The 24,792-nt window shown below is 41.7% G+C and overlaps 1 protein-coding gene across 1 annotated transcript in view; it reads right to left on the bottom strand.

Moving 5' to 3' along the window:
- Positions 1-3,490: 3,490 nt before the first annotated feature.
- The window catches only part of NGF (nerve growth factor), a 58,345-nt gene continuing 37,043 nt past the window's right edge, over positions 3,491-24,792 (bottom strand). The window contains exons 2-3 of the mRNA XM_049765800.1: positions 12,920-13,043; positions 3,491-4,271 (exon numbers count right to left, since the gene is read on the bottom strand). Of these exons, the coding sequence (XP_049621757.1) occupies positions 3,531-4,259 (729 nt within the window). The 5' untranslated portion in view covers positions 4,260-4,271; positions 12,920-13,043 and the 3' untranslated portion in view covers positions 3,491-3,530. The remainder of the gene's footprint in view (positions 4,272-12,919; positions 13,044-24,792) is intronic.

Here is a 24,792-nt window from a genome sequence, read left to right as displayed (position 1 = left end):
AGCACTACTGAGGGACCATGTAGTATTAGGGCTCAAAGCAGGGGATTGCATGCAAAACATGACTTCTAGCTCTTTAAATCATCGTCCCAGGCCCAAAAATACTTTCCAAAACTAAATGTATCTTCTTGCATGCTTCTTCCATACTAGAGTCTCATGACATACATCATTTCATTTAAAGATTTTTCACCCTCAGGAGAAAAGTGCATTCTTCTTTCTAATTCACTGATGAAATAGAGAAACATGAATTAGAAAAATTGAAATGGCCAGTAACTGGAGGTCACAGTGTCAAGAGAAGCTCCCTGCTTGTTTGACTCCTTAGCTATTAATCACCAGGTTAGAACGTCAAAATAGAAAGGCCTTTTTTTGTTTTATTTTGTTTTGTTTTGTTTGGGGAGGTTACACCTGGCAGAGCTCAGGGGATACTCAGAAAATCAGAAATCACTCCTGGCAGGCTCGTGGGACCATATGGTGTGCTGGGAACAGAACCAGTGTCAGTCCTGTGTTGGCCACATGCAAGGCAAATGCCTTGCTACTGTGCTATCACTCTGGCCCCCAGAAGGGCCTATTTCAGGCAAGCACAGGTATAAGTAGATTCTGTAGCTGCAAAGTTGTCTTGTTCCTCCTTAGAGCCTGGCTCTGCAGTGTCAAGTCTCATGATATCCACAGACCAGAGAGTTTTCTCTTGCCCATTCTGTATGTCTGCCAATAAACAGTGAATGATGCCAGCAGTGTTGATGCTCTGCTGTAGTCAACTCAAGACTTCAGCATGGAATAAATTGCTTTGCCTTACACTTGACTAATCCCTTTACAATCCATAATTTTGCTTTGTGGTCATAAACGGTGGCTCTGGGAATGATTGCTTTTACTTCCCACTGTAGGAACTGAGGTCAAAGAGAGCTTCCGTTTGCCAACATTTCACAGATAGGAACTGGAGACTTGGGTGAAAATGAACTCTGGTCCTGCAGAGTCCAAGTTTGGATCTTCCTAGCACCATTTCCTCCCATTTTGGAGCACTATTTCCTTCTGGTTTGTTGGAGGGGCCCTGCAGTGACTGCTGGGAAGACCTTAGGGTCTTCCCTCACCTACATCCACTGACATCCCCAGTCAGCTGACTCCTATCTCCAAGAAGCAGAAAATTAAGTGACCTTTGGAGTTCTGGATGTCAGTAGGGAAAATTTCTTTCACATATTACAGGGAAGAAATTTGGTCTGTGGTACAAGTGAGGAGAAATAGTCATATGTTTCATGGGAATAAAATAGCCTTTGGGTGGTTGGGAAAGCAGAGAGAAGAGAGGCTCAAAGGGACATACTTTGACTAAAACAAGAGTCAGGCACCTTATTGTCCAAATCAGTGCAAAGGAAGTCAGGACAACCTGTTCCCACAGTTTACATTCAGGTTCTCTGGCTTGTCTGGGAGACAAGCAAATGATGCAGTTGAGGGTAGAGAGATCTGAACCTACCAATTGTACTTTGGGAGAACTGGGCAGGAAAACTCCAGTGGGTCAGCAAATGTAGCTAAGGCACATCGCTGCAAGGCCCCTCTACTGAGCTTCAGGCGTTGGGGTGAACTGTTATGTCAGCGTTCAGGAAACTGGGTACTCCTGACCTAAGCTGGCCTCCTGGAGAGGCAACACAAATAGGTCTGACCTCCCCCCCACTGTATTGGAGGACAGAGTTCACACTGCAGTCAGCCCCAGGTTTGGGTTGTTTTTGGATTGCTCTGAGTTATTCAGCCAAACTGATATTCCCTCATGATGTGTGAAAACCTTGGCTCCCACACTGCAGCTCTGAGGGTTCAGCCTAGAGCAAATGTTGCTTTTGGGCAGGCTGGGCTGTGGTGGAGCAGAAACACGGCCTGAAGCTTCCTCTAAGCTGACCAGAAGATGATGCTTTGGTGTCCTCAGCTGGGGAGAGATCACTTTTAGGGATGATCCTTTCTGAAGTGACTATAAAGTCTTGGGCTGAAAGCTCACAGAACACCTGTCTTTCTCCTTATTCCAGGATCCAGTAGGTCTGTCCAGCCCTTGGAGAAAGGAGCCCAGGAAGTGTGTAGGAGGGTTCAGGAAGCTGAGGCCATGGGTGTTCCAACCCGCCAAAACCACTCACATAGGCCATTGTTGGAGGGGTGTGTGTGTGTCTCCCTCTACACAGCCTTTATCTGACCAAGCATCTCAGCACAGAATGTTCTGGTTGTGGTTTCTTGTACATAAATCTTGATTCCAGTTAAAGTATCCTTGATAAGAAAATCGGCACATTTCAGCATGCTATGACCCCGTTCAAATCTCTCTCAAACCATTTCTAATTTGTCCTCTTTGGGGAGGGTTGTGGTGAGTGCCACTGAGAGTTTCAGAGGAATGAATGTAACTGTTGGCTTTTTTTTTTTTTAAATTAGTGATATAATTTGAGTCTGTGCTCATAAAAATAGGATAGTGATTTTATATTGGAAAGAAAAAGTAAAGAGAAAAATTTATATTTTAATATTGCAAATAAGTTCTCTGACCTGGGAAGGGATAGGGACAAGAGATGATTTCTTCAGGAAAATAAATATATACACATACGCAACCTTACTTCATTTATCTTTCATCTTTTCTCCTCTAACCATTGTATCTGGGGCCCCAACTACCTTGTCTACTTCAAGTCATTCATCTCAGCCTTACAAGTAAGATTCATTTCCAAATTATTATCTGGATTCCCTGAGCATAGCAATTGGAAGTTGCTGGGGGTGAGGAGCTGGGCATGGGAGGACAGGGAGGCTGGATATGGGAGGACTCCCTATGTTTCCTCAGGTAATAAAGTCTTTCTTTTAGAACCCTATGGAGGAGAGATAGAAGAACAGCCATTGGCACTAGGGCACTCTTAAATGGAAATCAGACCATCTATGACAGGTGTGCCACCATTATTTGATGTCAATTCCTTCCTCTTCAGCAGAAAAGTGAATCTGTCTTCTAGATACAACCAAGTTGGGTACACGTTTCTTGCTATCTAGAGATTGATCCCCCATAGATTTGTGAGGTAGCATGAAGCCCCAGGCACAACAGAGATCTGCCTTCTGTGAGGACCCCCAATTTCCCTGAGTGTACCAATAAAGCTGTGGAACCAGATCAATGTAGGTATTCAAGAGATTAGGTAGCTTTGCCTCTGGAATTCAGACTAGAGCTACAATCTGGCCTACTTACCTTCCTAATCTGGTCCCACATAGGCTAATAATACCTGACAAGCTTTCCCTGAAGTGGTAGCCCCAGCTGGGCTGGACTAAAGGTGCCAGATGGGGTACTAGGGAAGATTCACCCGGTTGCTCCACAGAACTTGCAGAAGGTCAATCTAAGTGAGGTAGTCATTGAGGGGAGAATGACTGGAGTTCTGGCCCACAAGATGCTTCCAAAAATTTAATAAATAATGATTTCTTTAAAACTGTATAAACTATAAATTACCATGCAATCATTATAATTTAAAATAATTTACAGGTTGAGGTAGGGAGGGGCCCAGGAAGAGTGTGGAGGGGTCAGGAGGAGGAAAGGGCTGGCATGGGACTCAAGCTCTTCTTGCTGTCTTCCTGCTGAGCACACACACGCAGGCTGTGTCGATCCGAATAAACCTCCAGGCTGCCTGCTTGTCGTCCATGGTCAGTGCCCTGACGAAGGTGTGAGTGGTGGTGCAATAGGAGTTCCAATGCTTGGAGTCGATGCCCCGGCACCCGCTGTCTGAAGGGTTGGGTGCTTGGCACTTGGTCTCAAAAAAGTACTGCTTGAAGACACTGTTGTTAATATTCACTTCTCCTAGAACCATCACCTCCTTGCCCTTGATGTCTGTGGCAGTGGTCTTGTCCCCAACCCACACGCTGACACTGTCACACACAGAAAACTCACCCCGCTGATGGATGGGGTGGGTCGTGGAGGAACGTTTGCTCCTGTGAGTCCTGTTGGAAGGGCCAATGTTGCCGATCTCCAAGTCCAGATCCTGAGTGTCTGCAGCCAGGGGTGGAGGCTGGGTGCTGAATAACACGCGTGGGGAATGCAGTCTTCTTTTTTTGAATAGTTTGGGATCCACGGTGATGTTGCCACTCTGGCCAGCCACCCGGGCAGCTATGGTCCCAGCTGGGGCACTGCGAACTCTGCGGAGGGCTGTGTCAAGGGAATGTTGAAGCTTACTCCAGTGGGCTTGGGGGATGTCGTGCCCCACTGGGACATTGCTCTCTGCCAGTGGTTCTGCCTGGATGCCAATCAGAAGCGCTGTGATCAGAGTGTAGAACAACATGGACATTACGCTATGCACCTGGAACCAAACAGAAATGGATTATTCCAGTGGGCACTGTGTGTGCATGAAGATAGACAGGGCTATGGGCTTCCAGAATGGATCTTCTGAAAAGACCATGAGGTAGTTTTAGTTGGGAGTCTATGAGCAAAGAGTATCTGCAACTGGCCTAGCCATCTTGGATGCTTCTGAGAATGAAGGGAGTGCTTGCAATGATAAAAGGCAGAAAGAGGGTGACTGTGGTACCCTCTTTGGAGCTATGGTGCCCCATCAGGGACACTTTAAGGCACTGTATTGTTATGTGCTAAAACCTCAGGTAAGGCATTTTACCTTTCCTTCCTGCCCACCTGGGGTGATGCTGGAACTTACATCATCCCAATGTCCCACCCAACTCCTCTCCAAAGACCTGGGAAGTCTGGCGTGGTCTGCCAGCTCCAGGTTCTGCCCTCTTCAGACTGTAGAGGGGTACAGCTCTTTGGATTCCTGTCATAAATCTACAACGCATCCTGTTGGGACTAGCATAGCTGGGTCCTGTCTTAGGGCACCTATTCAGCCACCAGTCTCATATGGAAATGGAACACTGAGAGGGTTTTAGGATTGGGGGGCATCTTTGAACCTTTCCAATGAATTTCTTTTAATATCTCAGCTTTTTATTGAGTTATGTAATGTTAGTATCTCTCTTTTTTTCCTTCATAAATAAGGAAAGTGATCCATGGAAAATTAACTTTTAGGTCCAGTGTCCCAAACACAACTCTAGAACAGAAATATATCTCAGATTTGCCATCTTGTTCAATCAGTCCATCCATTCTCTCACTCTATCTTGCTTTGTTTTGATTTTGTTTTACTTTTTGCTGATGGTACTCAGGGCTTACTCCTGGTAAGGGAAGTTCTCTAGGAGGACCAAATGTAGTGCCAAAGGTTAAACTGGAGTCATATTGCAAGGCAAATACCTTACTCCTTTTTTTTATTTCTCCTTAAACATTTTTTTTTCAGTATTTGCTCTTAGTTGAGTACAGAAAATTGACTCACATCTTTCTGTCCCCAAGAGATAATACTAACCCATTTTTCTTTGGTTTTTGGGCCACACTCAGTGATACTCAGGAGTTACCCCTGGTTATGAGCTCAAAAATCACTCCTGGCTTGGGGACGCCTTGAGATCAAACCACACTCCATCCTAGGTCAGCTGTGTGCAAAGCAAATGTCCTACCACTGTGCCACCGCTCTGACCCAAATGCTAACCCATTTTGAGCACTTTCATGACAGGCAGGGCTCCATGCTCCACCCCAGTAGCCTATCAATGATAATCTGCTTTTCCCAACATTCCTCCTAATCCTTAGTCTCTCCAGCAGGCAAGTAAATACAGAAATAGTTTTGTCTTGAACTCAAAATGGCTGGGGAGCCCCAGCCATGTGTAACTCATGTGACCTCTCTGAATAAGCTTCCTTAGATCTTTATGATGGTCAGAGATAAGTACTAAAGAAAATGTTAAACCCCTTCTTCTATCCATTATCTCATCTTTCTTACCATATGCAGGTCCCTTTGTTTTCCATTTCCAAATTTTCCTGGAGGCCTTCTCAGACCAATCCCATTAAAAGTGTATAATGGTGTGTGTGTGTGTGTGTGTGTGTGTGTGTGTGTGTGTGTGTGTGTGTGTGTGAGACAGAGAGAGAGGGAGAGAGAGTGAGTTTTATTCTAAAAATCACTGTAATGAAAATAATTGCATTGGTCTAAGGATCTGGGATTTGTAAACCTATAAATTTCTAAATCAACTACTCAAAAGCAGAGTGAAGTCCCTTAATGTTTCTGAACCTAACTTCTTTCATTAATTAAAAAAGGCAACAAAATATAAATATCAATTCATGGGATGTGGTTATGATTAAATTGACAATGATTTCAGTTAAGTTTTGGTTCTCCTACAAACTCCTTTGGTCAGAAGCTTTACTGTTTTCCTTTACTTTTCTGCTTATTCCCTGTTCAAACACACTTCATCCATCTTTTTGGCACAGGGTTTGTGTGTGTGTGAGTACATGTAATGTGCTTGTGAATGTGCATTTGTATGTTTACCTCCACAAGGGTTCTTTCATGCCCTCCTGCCTTCCCACTAGCTATGAGATTCTGCAGGGCAAGGCTGTATCTCATCTGCTTGCACAATGAGTCCTCCCACTTTTGTCATCCAGGGAAGTTTGTATATAAATAATCCTTTAATATTTGTCTTTTTGAGAAGACTTTAGAAACATTGTGATTTGCATTTTAATATATTTATCTCAATAAAGGGCCTGGCATATAGTAGGTTCTCAAAAATAAAAAGAAATGAAGAAAGGATGGAGGGAAGAAGGAAAGAAAAAGTGACTGAAAAACAAAGATAGATAAAGAGAGAAAGAAAAAGAAAGTGAGGGAGAAAGGAAGAGAGAGGATGTAAGGGAGAAAGAAGAAGGAAGGAAGGAGGGAAGAAAGTAAGGGGGAAGGGAGAAGAGAAAAAAGTAACAAAGAAAATAGAAAAAAAGAAAAGAGGAATGAAGTAAGGGAAAGAAAAGAAGGAATGATGAAAGGAAGAAAGGAAATAAAAGAAAAAATGGAAGAAGAGAGAAATGGCCAGTGTTGACTAGAGAAACACACCATCTGCCTTCTTTTCACCATGGTACTTGGTTTCTTCTGGAATTTGTGTGTTGGCTACATAACTACATTCTCAATGTGTTTTAGAATGATGCCTGCTCCTCTTCAACACTGCACTTTTATTCAGTGGAATCAGACAGTTCTTTGGTGAGACACCAAGAATAAAACCACCAAATTCTTTTCCTTTTGGCTACTTTGAAAAATATTTGTGTTTGCTGCATTGCTGCAGCTAGTTGTGCAGAGGAAATGGTGGCACATCTGAATTCTGCCCACTAGCAGTTCTATTATATGACAGGCCTGATATTAATGTGTAGCCAACTCTGAGGACAGAATGCTCAGTTGACAGCAAACAATCCCTTTACTTCTGCTCCTTGTTCATTTATTTCTTCTCATGAGTCTAGACTTCTCTTTCAGGTTGGGGAAGGAAAAAGAAATAAAACTAAAATTTGTCCCTTTGTATTCAAATTAGCTACTCAGTATTTGGAGTTAAAAAAAAAGAGCCAAAAAAAAAGGGGGGGGGACCGGTGAGATGGCGCTAGAGGTAAGGTGTCTGCCTTGCAAGCGTTAGCCAAGGAAGGACCGCGGTTCGATCCCCCAGTGTCCCATATGATCCCACCAAGCCAGGGTCAATTTCTGAGCGCTTAGCCAGGAGTAACCCCTGAGCATCAAATGGGTGTGGCCAAAAAAAAAGAACAAAAATTTAGAATTTGGATGATAAAGGATATCTTCCTGATTCTGATGTCCAGAAGTTAGAACATTCATTCAAAAGGCTTAAAGTAGCAAATGAAAAACTAGAGAAAAAATAGAACTCAAACTTGACTATTTATTCTTAGATAATAAATAAGAAGTCTCTATTTTCGTCTATAGTATTCTCTTTTTCTAAGGAGTCAACTAAAATTTGTGTGAGATTGCTGCTGTACCAACTTAAAAAAATCTTTAAGCACTATGATTGCAAACATGCTTGTAGTTGGGTTTCAGTCATAAAAAGAACACCCCTTCACCACTGCAACATTCCCACCACCAATGCCCCCCATCTCCCTCCTCTCTACTTCTCTCACTACCATTGTCATGATAGTTGTTAGTGTAGTTATTTCTCTAACTGCACTCACCACTCTTTGTGTTAAACTTCATATCATAGGCTGGTCCTTCCAGCCCTCATCTTTATTGTCTCTGGGCACTATTACAATAATGCCTTTATTTTTCTTAAAACCCATAGATGAGTGAGACTATTCTGTGTCTATCTTTCTCCCTCTGACTTATTTCACTCAACATAATAGCTTCCATATCCATCCATGTATAGAAAAATTTCATGACTTCATTTCTCCTGATAGATGCATAATATTCCTTTGTGTCTATATGTACGACAGTTTCTTTAGCCACTCATCTGTTGTCAGGCATCTGGGTTGTTGCTAGATTTTGGCTATTATAAATAGTGCTGCAATGAACATATGTGCGCCAACTTCTATTTAAAACCTGATGTCGAATCTATAGCTTCACAGTGAACACTGATATATTAAATAGTAGATATCCCAAACCATAATTTTTATGCTACAACCTTCATTTGGATTATCAACTTTCCTCTACTCACCAATTTTCTCCTCTATTCAATAGCAGGGATTCTCTTCAGGACCACATGACAATGTACAAACTTGTTTTGGCATTGGTCTTTCTTGTAAGCACTTCTATGCAACTTTCTAAACATTGTTTTTTTTTTCATGTGCTCTCTTTTCTGCTACTAGAACCACCATTCCTTTGTTTTCTAACTCCAAACATCAGCTTATTAATGGAGTCAAGTCCCCCATTCCATCATTCTGAGGGGTTTTGCTTCAGTAGAAGTTCTTGTATAAAGCAGATAATGGTCTTTTAGGAAGATTTCCTGAGGGATATATGTACATGTATCATGGTCTCACTAAGCAGGACATGTGCCCACCATGAGACATGTCCCTGACCCTTTCAGAGCACATCTTGAAGCAATTTCTCACTCTCTATGTTCTTGGTTCAGGTCAAGAAAAGTCTCCCAAGTGACATCCTTCAATTTTTACTCTTTTTTAATGCCTTTTTTTTTGCATGGTTACCCCATTTAATTTTTAAGGGTTCTGTCCTAAAGGTGTCTTCCTGTTTGTGCTCAGAGCCACAATCAGGGCCTTACCTTCCTTCTCCTCCTCTCACATATTTAACATTCCAGGCACACAGAGCTCCTGGCAGATAATGCTTACTCTCAATTTTCCCACCACTACCCTGGGTCCAGGCTCTTCCGTACCAGGCATTCTCCTCCCTGCCCTTCCCTGAACTTTCTCTGCCCATCAACTCTATTATTGGAATCCTTCCTGTTCTCTGAACACCTGACCAAATGGCACCTCTGTAGGCAACTTTATTTTCAGTTTCCAAAGAGACAAGAGTTTTTGGTTTCCAAAAACATTTCTAGAATGCTTTCCTCTGGGGAGCTGTGTTCTTGGAGCCTCCCTCTTTATGGGAAAACTCCCTAAAAATGAAAGGCATCCTGGTGCTCTTAGTGGGATGGAGATGGCTGAGCACATTGAACAAGGTTCTTGTGGACAGTCTTCGACCTTTTGGGCTCCTTACCTTCCTCCATTGGAGCCGCCATATTGGCTATTTCTTTTAACTCTATCAGTCTTAGGATTGGAGCCAGTCTAAAGTTTTCTTCTTTGTCTAACACTTTGTTGGTTCTGCTGAATAGATCTCCAAAAGGTCAGAAAGTTGAATATTTTTTCTTAGTTCTCTGTCAGGATAGCAAGTGGTCTTCTTGCTATCTGTCAAGGTGCTGGCGATTTGCATCATAGCTAGATTGTTTCAGGAGATTGAAAATATACTACATCTGCATCTTATTTAGGGCTTTGATGAAAACTGACTAAAATATTTAACTTATTTATAGTAATGTGCTCCCTATTGCTTTTAAATCAAAGTTTTTCTTTAAAAAGAAAACCATCTGATAGATGGAGAGAGAATCCAAGTTAAGGTACATGGCTAATAAGCAACCAACCCAAGGTCAAACCCTACTTCCACATGGTTCCCTGAGCATCACTGGATGAGCTAGCCCCGGAAGCCCCCAAGTAGCATCAGAGTCAGCTAAGTAACTGCTGGCTCTGTACCCACAGATCTTCATATTGAACCAGTGGATGGTTGGAAGAAAATCACCAGGAGGGAGTCTCTGGGCTTTCTGTGTATCACCTGGAAGATCTCCAAAAACTAAATAAATAAAAATAGAAAAGTATGTAACTAAAAGAGACAAATGTGTCTTTTAATCAGTGATATAATACAGACAGTTTACAAAGAGATATTCTCTCCCCAAGTGAAGTGAATGGGGGAAATTTATATATATAGGTTTTTCGAGCCATACCCGTTTGATGCTCAGGGGTTACTCCTGGTTAAGCGCTCAGAAATTGCCCCTGGCTTGGGGGGGACCATATGGGATGCTTGGCTAGCGCTTGCAAGGCAGATACCTTACCTCAAGCGCCACCTCGCCGGCCCTCTAAAATTGATATATTTTAATGATTAATTTTTGTTCTCAAGCTCTTGTTTAAAATAAGGGCATCTGAAACATTGCTCTGTACTCAGGGAGTAGATGGAAGGAAGGGATGCATTGGAAGAATCTTACTCTGTTGAAGGTGTGAACATTCTGTGTTTGTTCTGACTCCCTGCCCAGAAAGAGAGACAAGTTGCCTTGTATCCATCTGTTGTGGCCAGCTTCTGTCAGCAGTGGTGCTTTCTATGCCTTTCCAGTAGTTTACATGCCCCAATTAGAAAGAGAAACAGCCCCTGACCATCATCTAGTTTCTGGCCTTCCCAAAAAGGTGAGGAAGCTGTTGAACAGAGAGTTCAGAGACAGGGTCAAAGTGGTGGTTGAAGGTTTGGGCACCCAGCCTCTGGGGTGCATTGCATGAGGGAAGCAAGAGAATCCATTGGCTTATAGGGGTTGCTGGCAGGAGCTGCGAGAGAGCGTGGGTGGAGAGATTGGGATCAGCAAGCCAAGGTCATTTAATGTTATCAGAGAGGAAATTCTTGTGGCGGAGGAAACGCAAGCTCCTCCACTTCCATTCAACCTCACAGGCCACACTGGGATAGTGGGTCAAGGGGCCCTTCTTGTACCCTTGACCTCTGCTCTGAATAGAAAGAGCCATCTGCAGTTGTGAAGATGGAAGAACTTAGGCTGCCGGGGTGTGTGTGGATCCTTAGAGGCAACTGGTGGCTTCTCAAATCTCTAAAGAAGCATTTTGGAGACAGCAGCAGAGAAAGGCTTGAAGAGAATAGAAACCAGGTCCCCTCAGGCTGCCCCCATGCTGGGCTTTTGGAGGACATAAGGGAAGGCTTCCATGGTCAAGTGCAGGCATTAGTGTGCCCCAGGTTCCTGGAGAGTTTCTTAAACCAGTCTGCAGGTCTACCCCAAATTTCTGATTCAGTCTGTTGGATGGGGTTGAGGGAATGGGTGACCTGAGAACTTACATGTTCTTAAGTTCCCAGGTGCTATTGCTGCAGCTGGTCTGGGAAGCACATTTGAGAACCATTTCCAGCCAGTTCTTGAGTATTACAGAGAAGATGAATGACCTTGGAGTTGCCAGGTGACCCGGGGTGACAGACTTCACATATGGATGCTGAGGGGATGCTCAGCCTGCTTTCTTCCAGAGGAGAGAAACCTGACAGGTCCTAGACTGTGTTTACTCAACCTCAAACTTCAAATGGAAAAATATCCCTTAGACAAATTGTAGGTTCTACGTTTCCTGTGCCATGAATCCAGATTCCAGGTAAACTTTAGATATTCCATTGGTTTTATATTTGGTTCATATGGTTGGATTAGCTTGATGAAAAAGCCCATAGTAGAGTCATGCAACCGGAAGCACCAGCAGAGACAGTGCCCCCTATGGTTTCTTTGGTTTATTCCAGGGTAAATGGAGAGAATTGATAAATCCAAATTATTTTTTTTTCCTTTTCATGGACCATCTAGTAATTCGAAGCTATCAGGGCCACTCTTGGCAATGCAAAAATATAGCTGTGAGGGTCTGATGGGTTTATTGATCAGGGATACCATAGTTATACTTAGTGGTGCTGTCAGACTGGCCTTGTTGTACTGGGAATCAAGATCAGGGTCTTGCATTTACATGCTAGTCATGGGTGAGCTCTGTAAGTTAAGCTCTCTCTTTGGCTCTGTCAGAGTTTTTATTATTTTTTAATATATCCAGAGATATTACTGACTCTGCACTCCTGACACGTGGCAGTGCTCAGGGGACCACAGGCCAGACCATATGCCTGGGGATTAACCAGGTTCAGGTGTATGCAAGGCAAGTGTGCTATCCACTGTATTATCTCTTCAGCCTTCTGGCATGGATTCTTAAGAGACACCTCTGAAAATGACTTGATGAAATTCTAATTATCTTCACTGTGACTTACAGGGCATAGCTGTCATTAACAAGGCACCTAGAGTAGGATATTATTATTAATTATTATCATTATTATTATTATTTGTTGTTGTTGTTGTTTTTTGGGTCACACCCGGCGGTGCTCAGGGATTACTCCTGGCTGTGTGCTCAGAAATAGCTCCTGGCAGGCACAGGGAACCATATGGGATTCGAACCAGCCACCTTTGGTCCTGGATGGGCTGCTTGCAAGGCAAACACCGCTGTGCTATCTCTCCAGGCCCTATTATTATTATTTTTAATTTGCAGATGAATAAAAGAGGAACAGGAAATATTCATAACTTAGTCACAAGTACACACTTAGGGAGGCAGAAGGTAGAGTTGGTCTTGTCCTCTAGCTTGGTCTCTCCCAAATTCTACTGGTGACCAAGGGCATGTGGATTGCACAAGGTCACAAGTCAGACTTCCCCAGGGCCCAGGTGAGTGTCAGACTGGGATTTCTGCCAATCAGGCCTTGTGTTGTGGTACCGAAAGAGTCCTGGAGCTTTCTCTCACCAGAAGCTGAGAGACCTACAGGTGCTGGACCATTAGGAGGTATCCTTGCCCTCCCACTGCTCAACCGTTGTATCGTCTTCACTTTGGGGCTCATTTCTGGCCCAAGAACTGTAGAGACAGTTGATTGCTTACCTCAGAGTGGCCAGGACAGAAAGCTGCTCCCTTGGAAAAGCTGTTATTGGGTCCGAACGCTGAGCTGAGCTTGGGTCCAGCATGCCATCCAGTCCTCTGGACTGCACGACCAAGGGCCAAGACTCTGTGGGAGGAAAGGGCAATCATGATTTGGGTATGTCATCACCTTCTCTAGTAGGTGGATAGCTTTGCACTGGGCAGGAAGGAAGGGATGTGCCAATAGGACAAACCCCACTACCCCAAGGTCAGGGATTTTACCAGCATCAGGGCTCAGGAAGGAGCCCCATGACCAGCTGCTGGCATTGTCAGGGAACTGACCTTTGACCGACCCACGGTGGCACCCGCCTCTTGCTCTGGGGCACGGCTCCTGGTTTCTGCCACATGGTGCATCTTATGTGCAGATGGTAGCTTTCAACCCCCATCCAGAATCCTGCTTCTAATCCAAACGGAATTTATTTTATGTGACACACACTCAGATATAGTAGGTCCAACTCTGGAGCAGCCTACGATAAATTATATGGAAGGAAAAGTCTCACCAACAGAGAATTGGTTGGTGCTTTTGAAAAATATCAAGATGAGTAATGGCAACAAAAAAGACATCCCAACCTCTGGGCAAATGTTGGATTGCTTTTAGAGAATTTAGGGATGAGTCTCAGAGAACTATGTCAAAGATCAAAGTTTAGGAACCAGAAGTTATGGAGAAGATAAACAAAGGAAAAGAAATTTGATTCTTCAATGAGAGAAATCAATATCTATCTCCTTCTGACTGATTTCAGTCAGCGCAGTATCCTCTAAATTACATGATTTTGTCCCTTCTTAAACAACAAAATTGTAGATATAATATTCCATTGTGTATCTATACCATAACTCCTAATCCATAGCAAGGTAGCAAAAAAGTCCAAAGGCAAGGTAATGGGATGATGACTCATCTAACGAGTTGATTGGGAGGGGTGTTTGGGAAAGAGGGATAAACTGGTGATATGCAGAGTTGAAATTACATGCATGAGAAACCATTATTAATAGCATGGTAAATTACAGAATTTCAATTGAAATATTCAAAAAAAACCTCATTCTATTGAAGCTCACCTTTTCTAGAAGCCCAGAAAGGTTCCTAGTGTTCTCTCATTTTAATAAACATTAGACATTTCATTGATTCATTCATTAATGTTTCCTGAGTGCCTGCTAGAATTGCTGGAATACCACAGTGGAGAAAAAAACCAAGCTCTCTGTTTTCACAGAGTTTGATGTCTTCTGGAAATGCAGAAGCTAGCATCTGACTAGTTACATAGCCTGAAGGTAGGGCATGATGATAGGGACTCTGACAGAGGTGTCACTAGAGACAAGCTTTTCACAGAAGAGTTCTATGAGGAAGTGAACTTCCAGTTGAGATATGAAGAATGAGAAATGAATAAGGCCAGAAATATCCCAGGAAGAAGAAACAAGTGCAAAGGCTTCCAGGTTGCTGAACAAGAAACTTGGAATGAAGAAAAGCTTGAGAATGAGTTGGAGAGGTAAGGAGCCAGGTCTAAAGAGATAGCACTAGGAACTTTTTCCTTTAGGCTTTATCCTAAGAAAGTGGAGCATTTTAAGCAGATAATAAATAATATCTAATTGTTTTTAATTCTTAGGCCATTCCTAGCAGTGCTCAGAAGCTTGTCTTGAATTTGTGCCCAAGAGTTACCTCTGGTATTATTGGGGGAAACTTAATACAGTTCCAGGATCAATCTGGGATTGATGGGTAAAGGCATGTGCCTTGTCTCCTGAACTACCTTGGTTCTCCAAAGACATTGTTATGAAATCATAAAACATAACTCCCCAAAGCAAATGCTCAAGAGGTGAGGGCAAGCAAGCACATGGATAAACATTTAAAGCATAGTGTGTTAAGAAGTTCATAAGCCATCACATTAGAGTGGAGGGAAGAATTAGTTTTATTGAATCAAGTCTTATTAAGGTCCTCTTAAGTCTACAGTAGAGGCAAAGGTAGTTGATTGCAATCTTCCATCCAGAATATACTGAAGCATGCAATGATTTTCATATATTTTGGTCATTGGTTTTAGTCTCCTGTTAATAAGGTTCAAATTTTAAAAGTAAATACATATTAGACATTACCAATTTCTAATGCCAAGATATTAAGGACAGACACATAAATGTCTATGTATTTTTGAAACTCTGCTCTCATGGAACAATCACTGAAACAGTAGTTCACTATCATATTTTTATAAATGCATGAAAATAAACATTAGCTCATCTCAGGACTATGTTTTATTCTTTTGTACAGGGAATGAGGGAATAGTAATAAAGATTTCTTGAAATTTTCTAGTTCCAATAATCCTGGCATTGGTCTCAGGCCTTAACATAATGGGTCACAAAATATGGTTCATAGTTGTGTCAAAAAAATCTCAGTATGTGCTACAAATGAAAATTGTCATGCTTCACATGAATAGATCTATTCAAAAATTAGTAAAACACAGACACTTGTGGCTTAACAAGCCCTGCAGATGATTTTGAGGTGCAACAAAGTTTGTAAACCACTGATTCAGAGGATTTCCCCCCTCTGGTCCTCTTTCAAATACAATCTCTTCATGAATTTGGGGTTCTGGGACAGGAGACAATGTCACTCCAGAGTCAGTCTTATGTTGAGTCTCCCTGTTTGCTTATAACTTCCCAAGCTATTACCCATGTCTTGTAATCCCCAAATTTCCAGCAGTTACCACTCAGATACCCCTTCTGTCCAGATCTGATTCTGGAAGTTTTGAAGCCTGTCAGTTCATGCCCATGTGTGTGGCTCCCTCTATGGATGCTTGCCTCAGTGTCCCCATCCATTTCATGAGGTTGGAGTATGATTTTGGTCTATTTCAGCCAAGAAACTGAGACTAATGGTAAAATTTTCCAAATCAAATAAATATACATTTAAAAAAACGACTTCTGATAGTTTGTCAGGGAATAAATCTGTCACTATCAATCCTCTTCCTTCAAAATCCTGCTGGCAAGAACTTTGTGGAGAAGGTATTTATCTCCTGAATCACACATTCTGCCATTTTTCCTGACTATGAGATTTGCTAACAAGGCGTTCTTTTCTTCAGGCAAGGAAAAGTTAGGTCTGGTCACTTTAAGATGATATTTTCAAGTGTTGTTGTTGTTGTTGTTTTTAAACTATTTGTGGTTTGGGCACATCCAGTTGGAAAATCATGCATATTAGAAAGTCATTAAAGTAGAGCAAAACTATAGTTCTTTTGGACTGAAAGTTTGGATGCTAATGATCCTTGCCACATTTTCTCTGGAAAGACATATGGTCCTTGGAGATTTTATTTTATTATTACTATTGTTATATTTTTTAGATTCACAGTACTTGATAAGACTCTTTCTAGCATTTCCCCCAGAGAGGCATGCAGCTCAAGGAAGAAAACATTGTGGTTGACTGCTCTTGAACTTCAGAATAAAGGAGCATCTGGAACAAGCATATGCATGACTTCCTGGAGAACCATCAACATGGCATTTACAGAGTGGCTCCAGGAGCTATACAAGGAGTTTTGCCGCATAACCCATCCACTCAGTAATATTACTGCTTTATCTGTCATCTACTTTAAGTGCCAAAAACAATCCAATTGTTTTTCAAACTTTTCTGCAACCCTAAAACAACATCTCTTTGGTTCCAACTGACCAACCCCTAAACCACAAAGAAAAAAAGAACCATTTCAGCTCTGTTTTGGGCCTTCAGTTGTCTATTTTTCGCATACTTGGGTCTAAGAGCAGAGGAGAGGAAGGCACTCTCGGGCTGACTGTCAAAGAAGACAGCCCATAATTGATGCACCTACTGTGGTCTTGATTCCAGTCCTCAGATGACTACCTGGGATATAATGCATGAATAAAACAAAACATTGCCCGAGAATTCTATGTCCCCACCAAGCCCTTTATTATATTTGCTTTATAGGATTAAATGCCCTCAACTCTTCCTGAGCTAACCTTCCCTCAGTGTGTGGTATGTTTTCCCAAGGAAGAGGTCAAGAAATGTTACCACACATAAGTCTCTAATGCAATTCAGATGTAACTTCAGAAATTAAGACAAGTGAAAGATCCACAGTCCTGAAAAAGACCCAGAAAAACATCCCAGCTTAAGACGCAAAGTGTTCCAGGGTCTTTGAAAGGTCCAACAGACAAAGTTGCCATTGAAGGCGGATGAAAGATGAAGAAGCAACCTGAATGGAAGGATCCCAGAAAAATATCACCCTTAAGTGTCTATAACCTAATACCATTTCAGCGTCATATTCGCATACCATGACTTTCCTCAATCATCCTGAATTCATAAAAGCCCAAATTTCAAACAGCCAGCATGGAGGAAACTCAGGGGTGGGTGGGACTGAATTTCAAGGACACGATGAAGAGTGTCTCAAAGCATACCACCCTGGAGTGACAGCTGCCACCTTCTGCAGCTTGCTGGCTCTTCTGCAGTGACATTTCCTGGCTTGTCTGCTGTCTTCACACCCAGAAAATCTGACTCAAGGCATGAAAGAGATAACTCAGCCAAGCATTGCCCGGGCATGTAGTACATGCATATTCATAATAATCTGAGGCTAAGATCAATTTATTTTCCTGTGTTTGTTTGTCGGGGGATCTGGTACTATTTTAGCTGCTTCCGGGATCTGATGGGCTATTTGACAGGCATTTTAAAGCTATTGGTAAGGGGTTTTATCTAACTCTTTCATATCTCAGGAGGAAGGGTCAGGGGTGATAAAAAAAAAAAACCTGTTACCCTGTCTCAAATCACTTGATAGCCAGATTGATTTCAGAAGATATTCAATCATCTTCTCTTGCATCTTTGGGACTTCATTTGACTATGACATCAAAAACAAAAGAAAAATTGTGCCCTGGGAAAATCTGCTTCTGTGCTATCAAGAGATCTGCAGAGTCTATCTGCAGGGGACCAGAACATTGTGGAAATTACAAAAGACGAGGGCAAAGAATTTTCTCCATTCAACCCCTCCCACCCTCACCCTTAGAGAGAGAAGTTACTTATCTTGTTGCTTCCAAAGAAGTAAGTTTGAATATCCAAGAGTCAAAGAACTATATACTACTTTATTTTAGAACCTTGATTTTATTTTATATAATTGCTGACTGTCAGCGCTGTCAAGAAAAAAATTGCTAAAGGACTGCTAAAGTCTGGCCATCCAGTTGTTTGCCTTGACAGACTAGGACCAAGTGGAACCCTGAAGTCTCGGACCCACCAGTTACCTGCTGTGTGACAAGAAGTGAGTGACTGAGTATCTCTGAGCCTCTGAATCTCCTCTTAAAAGCATTAGTTAACTACACTGAGAACTATCATAAAAATGTAAATGAATGAGGGAAGCAGAAAGCCTGTCTAGAGTACAGGCAGGAGTGGGGTGGGGAGGAGGGAGATTTGGGACATTGGTGATGGGACTGTTGCACTGGTGAAGGGGGGTGTTCTTTACATGACTGAAACCCAGCCACAATCATATTTGTAATCAAGGTGTTTAAATAAAGATATTAAAAAATAATAATAGCTTAGGTAGAATAAACATTTTTAACAATTAAAAAAAACAGTAGTTACGTTACCTGCCTTTGTTGAGAGAATTAGGCTATACATGTAGACCCATGCCTGGTTGGGACTAAGTTTTAACCAGCATTATTATCAACATAAAGAGCTTCTGCTAAAATCTGGCAACCAGTTAACAGGCAGCACTAGTACAAAATGGAAAGCAATACTTCCTGTGTTAGCATCCCGGGCTGCCGTTGGTTCAGGGCTGGCAAAATCCTCACTCAGGCTTAATGCATCTGTAGACAGCTCCATGTGCAGCTGTGGAATGATTATCCACAAAAATCTGCCAATAAAGATGCTGAGTAACAAATCTAAATGTTTGTTTTTGAAATGGTCCTTTTCCTTCATCCATGCCCTAGACAGAAGGATAAGCAAGTAATTTCTCAGTGACTGTTTAGTTGTCACTAAACTGACCAGACCTTGGAGCCTTAAGACATCTTTACCAGGAGAAATATTTCTCACCGGAAACTTTGTTCATGAAACAGCAGCACTAATATATCTCCCCAGTAAGTTCATGCTTGGTTAATTTGGTATAGATTCAGGCACCTGTTGATTTGTGATCTGCTAAAGGTCTTAAGTAATTGTTTAGGAAGTATCCCACAGAAATATTTGCTAATGTATATTACCAGAATAGAAAACTCTTCACAATTGATTTTCAGTCAGAGTAAATAGTTATTTCATAAAAAGCTATTGGGGAATAGCAAGTTGTCCTGGTGTATATTCCTAGATCACTGGGAGAGTCCCCATTTCATCTGATGATACATTTGGTTTAAGAAGAAAAGTCACCTCTGGGTGGGGGGGATGACAGGTGCACAGCTGGAGGAACAAAGTTCCCAGTTGCCTCCATTTTACCTTTGTGACAAATGCTTAAAAGTCCATGCAGGTGTTGGCACCATAAATTCCTCCCTACTTTTAGCTTGGCTTATTTTTCTTGTCCAGAAATTTTTTGGAGAAAGCTCTGCTCCAGTCCAGCACTGGTTACATTGCACAATTCACTGGGATGGTAATCACCTCATTGTTTAGTTACAGCCCATGAAAAGATGAAAAAAAAAAAAAGGAAGAATAAAGCAAAATGCACTTACAGAACAAGGGTGGAGGCTGTGTGATGATAATGAAAACCATTTGTTAGCATTTCACTCCTTTCTTTGTGAGCCAGTTGAGGTTCTGGCACCAGGCCTGTCTGTGCAAGGACCTGCCTTCCCAAGGCCATAGGGGGTGGAGGGCTGGGGAAACTTGTTTGCCATGTTCAGGGAAGTGGTGCCCTCTGTGACCAGTAAAGAGGGTTGTGACTTACTGCCTCAGATCTCTTTGGGTCACTATCATCAGACCAAGCTGTAGTGTGCACCTTTGTCCCAAGATGCCACATTATCTGTCTGGTTGGTCCCTGACCTCAGTTCCTTTCATGCTCTGCCTAAACCAGACTTCCAGTTCATGTAAGAGGCCTCTTTTCTGCCTGCCTTGCAGCCACCCAACCGTGTCCAGGACTTTCAACCCTAACTTCCTTTTGTACTGTTTCTCCTCATCTTTTCATGTAACTCACTGCCACATTTCCAAAATAGAGATCCAAACTTTAAGGGAGCTCCTAAGCCAAAAAGAAAATTGGGGCAAGTCAAACAAATAATTCACAGCCAGAATAGCCAAAATCTGCTTACACATGTCTGTTTTAATTGCATTGTCCCAGCATCACCTTGAGAGACGGGTGTGGTTACAAGCTAAGAACAGTAATCAATACTCCAGATATGTGTGCTCATTAAGTCAGTCTTTATGTATTCTCTCTGTCTGTCACTTCTCAAATTTCTTACTATAGTGACACACATTTAGTCTAGCATCCAGAGCCACAGAGTTTGGCAGAATGATCCCTCTCCACCTTTATTGTTACTAGCATTACTTCCTGCATCTCTTTGATCACCATTGTGCTCTCAGAATTCTTCAATAACAGCGTAATCATTTCTACCATCTTCTACCACCATTATGACCCCTACTATCGGTACTGCTGCATTATTATTACCACTACCATACCACCATTACTCCCATTACTATTCATTCGCATGGATCTTTACCATCACTCCACTGCCAAGGATTAAAGAATTTTCTGGAGTTAGGGAAGTTTGGTTAGTATTCTCCAAGGAAACTGGGTCATCAATAGAAATAGTAAAGCTGGAAGAGAGTCCCAGTCAGTTTCTTTCCAAGGAGTTCAATAAATTGTTTAATCCAACCAAGTAGCTGAATAGAGCTGGGTTTAGAAACCATATCTTTCCCTTATATTCCAGTATACTATCTTTTGTCATTCACTTTAGAAGTGGTTTCTTCCCCTGGAAAAAAAAAAGTGTATGTGCGTATACGTATTTCTAATAAGACAGGTGGCATTATTTAGGTTAAACATTTATTAAAATTTTCTCAAGGGGTTGGAGCCGTGGCACAAGTGTAGGGCATTTGCCTTACACTTGCTGACCTAGGATGGAATGCGTTTCAATCCCCCGGCATCCATATGGTCCCCCAAGCCAGGAGCGATTTCTGAGTGCATAGCCAGGAGTAAGCCCTGAGAGTCACCAGGTGTGGCCCCCCCCCAAAAAAAAAACCAACAACAAAAAAGTTTTTTTTCCTCAAAAGAGAAATGTCCTTGACTCTTGCAAGATCTCACTCTTCTCTCTGCACCCTCCACATACATACATACTCCACATGGTGAATATGGAATGCTGTAGATTTAGTTTTTGAAACAAGACAAGTTCTGGAGCCATAGTAATAGTACAGAGTGTAGGGTACTTGCCTTGCATGAAATGACTTTTGTTGAATTCCCAGTATCTCATATGATCCCTAAGCCCACGAGGAGATATTCCCAAATGTAGAACCAAGAGAAACCACTGAGAACCACTGGGTGTGACCCCAAAATCAAACAAGACAGGCTATTACATTTGTCATGAGACTGCCCTTCTACATATCCTTCAAGTAAACCTTAAATCATATTCCTGCCTCACTCTATAACCATTAGAAAACATCCTGAAAGGAACCACTCCCCTCCTAGAAAAAGGGACTTAACAAAGTAGATACTTAGAATATGCAAATTGTACTGTACAAGCCAAGGGAATTAAGGTAAAACTATTTTCTTGTACTCTCATAAATCTTCTGGATAAGATTTTCTTTTCATTGTGAAATCATGAAAAAAGTCGTGGGCAAGAGAGCATTGCTTATTCTAAAATGGAATGAGATTCTATTGGTTGGCTTTTTTGTTTTATTTATTTAAGTGTTGGGTCCACACCCAGTAGTGCTGAGTGCTTATTTCTGGCTCTGTCTTCAGAAATCATTCCTGGGACCATAAGGAATACTTGGGATGGAACCTAGGTTGACAATATGGAAGGAAAGCGCTTTTCCTGCTGTACTATTGCTATGTTCCCTATTGGTTGGCTATTTTGGGGGTGTGAAGATGAAGCAAGAGGCTGATGGAGCCAAGAGGAGTCTGTTAATATTTCCATTCATGGGCATGCAATAGATTACCATCTCATACATTTATAGGAAAACACTGAATATAATATCTTTGTTAAACTTAATCAAAACCAGAGAAAAATTCCAGTCACCAGGAATAGAAATGTATCTTAATAATTTCATTTTTAGTCCAAAATAGACAGTGTTTTCTCAGCCAGCTCTGTTTGTCACTTTCTGAAACAAAAAATTACCAAGTTATGACTTTGGTTTGAGGGACAAGTAGAGATCAGTAAACACTGAACAGAACTGCAAAATGATCAAACGCCAGGGCTGTTTGGAGGGGAAGCATTCAGAAGTGGATTCAGTTTGTGAGTTGTTAACTTTATTTCTCAAAGTTACGTGATTTACTCAATTAGAGTTTAATTCTTCAGGCTTCATGGTCTCTTAGCAGTGAGTATTTCATATAACAGAAATGAGTTCAAGGTAAAGAGCAGGATGATACCATTAGTGTTTTTGTTGTTGTTGTTGTTGTTGTTATTGCTGGTATTTTCATCTTCTTGTTTGCAAGCAGACACTGGCTTTTATTATTATCAAGTAAAATGGTCTTTTCCTGGACGTACAAAAATATTACACTGAAAAATAGGCATAGCAGACAGAAAAAGAACTGCCTTCTTCTGAGGCTCCATACTGAATCAAGTAAATGATTTAACAACTGAATCTTGCAGTCATGCATGCAGTAGATTTATGGTCTTCATTTCAAGATCTGGGATAAAAATTTGGAAGTTTCTTTAGCCCATCTTTCTTTTTCTTCCAGAAATGCCTTAAAAAGTCACAGGGTCTTCTTTAAACTTCTAAAGAATAGCTTGCATATGAAGGCTTCCCCCACCTCAATAAACAATGGCTATCACCTACAGCTTCACAATGACATGTGCCAGCACTGACTATGGTTTATATGGCATGGTCCTGTCCTTTCTGGTTCACATGGAGGATCTGTGCAATGCTGGAATAGAAGATGTTCATGAAGACTGGACTACATGGCATTCCTATCAACAGTGAATGAGAGTTCCTTTCTTCCTTCATCCCTGCCAGCACTGATTTTTTTATTCTTTGTGATGTGTGCCAGTATCACACAAAAATATAATACAAAAATACTTCCTGCACACCTATATTCATTGCAGCACTATTTACAATAGCCAGAATCTGGAAATAACCCAGATGCCCAAGAACAGATGAGAGGCTAAAGAAACTGTGGTGCATATACACAATAAAATACTTTGCAACTGTCAGTAAAAATGTAGTCGTGAAAGTTTCCTATACATGAATGTATATTCTGTATATTATGTGTATATATTATACTATTATGCTGAGTGCTATAAGACAGAGGGAGAGAGATAGACATGGAATAGTCTCACCCATCTATGGGATTTAAGAAAATAAAAGACAGTATTATAATAATATCCAGAGACAGTAGAGATGAGGTCTGGAAGGACCAGCCCAAGGTCTGAAGCTTATCACAAAGAGTGTTGAGTTCAGTTAGAAAAATAACTACACTGACAACTATCATGATAATGGTCGAAAATGAGAGAAATAGAATGTCTCTAATACAGTAAGGGTGTAGGGGAGGAGGGAAATGAGGGCCATTGGTGGTGGGAATATTGCACTGGTGAAGGGGGGTGCCCTTTGTATAACTGAAACCCAACTACAAACATGCTTGTAATTATGGTGCTTAAAGAAAGATATTAATTAAAAAAAAAGATGTTCCTGGCTCTGGGGATATATCTGATGCTTCTAATTTAGGGCCAGGCTGGGGCCAAGACCAGATGGGGGGATAAAGGAGAAAACAATCTCATTTCCCATCAGTTTGGAGCTTGCTGAGTGTGGCATGAATGGATAAGTCTGAACAGCTGGAATAAGACCAGCCCCACACCTGCAGACACTGACAAAATAAGTGAGTTGGCATTCGCCCTGCCCTTAGGGATAATCTGATGTCATCTAAGAAGGAAACAAGTGGGATAATGAAGGAGGAATATAGGCAAAAAACAACTAAAAAAAAGGGGGGAGGGAGAGAGAACAAGCAAGGATAATAAATAAGAGGATATCGAGGGCAATAAAACTATGAAGAGGAAAGAGCAAAGTTGAAAGATGAAAAGGTAGACCTGATACAAGGAAGCAAATATAAGGGGAGGAAAAGACCCAAGAGAGAAGAAATGGAAGAGACAAGGCTGAGAGAAGATATTGAAGATGCCTTTGGCCTCAGTTCTAATGAGATCAGATAAATCGGTATAAATGACAAGCTGTGTTACTTAGCCCATGTTGACAAGATGGCATTTCTAGTTTTTTTAAGGAAAAGCCTAAAAAGGCAGGTGATCAAAACTATTAATATTAGTGATTCATTCTAAAGAACCCAGGTCATTGAATCTGCTCTTCAGAAGATGATCCCTCTGATAGTTCAGCGACTAGTCTATTAGAATGTGATTTTTGCAGAAAAAAAATCCTCAGTTGGAACCCAAGCCCAATGATAACATTGTCTTGGCAGAGTGATAGAGTGATTTCATTCCATAGGTTAGAACAAGGCCACATTCCAGGGCACAGAGCATCTTCAACACAAAAACACCAAAGGCCTTCATCCTAGAGCTGCTGTGTTGGGCGTGCCAGACTGACCCCTAAAATAAATGAGATAGGATGACATCACCATGATCAGATTCAAAGAGAACGACTTGGAAGAGTAATATAAATGGAAAGAAAAAAATAGGATACCACTAGGGCAACTGGAGTTTCCCATTGATGCTGAGATCCAGCTGGAGTTGCTTATAGTGTAAACTTTGTTTGATCAAATCTTCTGTCCATAATAAAGTCCTAAACCAAATCCAAACACAATGACATGACTCATGACTCTTGT

Source organism: Suncus etruscus, chromosome 19 (assembly GCF_024139225.1).
Source record: "Suncus etruscus isolate mSunEtr1 chromosome 19, mSunEtr1.pri.cur, whole genome shotgun sequence".
Lineage (NCBI taxonomy): Eukaryota > Metazoa > Chordata > Mammalia > Eulipotyphla > Soricidae > Suncus > Suncus etruscus.
This window is presented reverse-complemented; position numbering and strand designations above follow the sequence as displayed.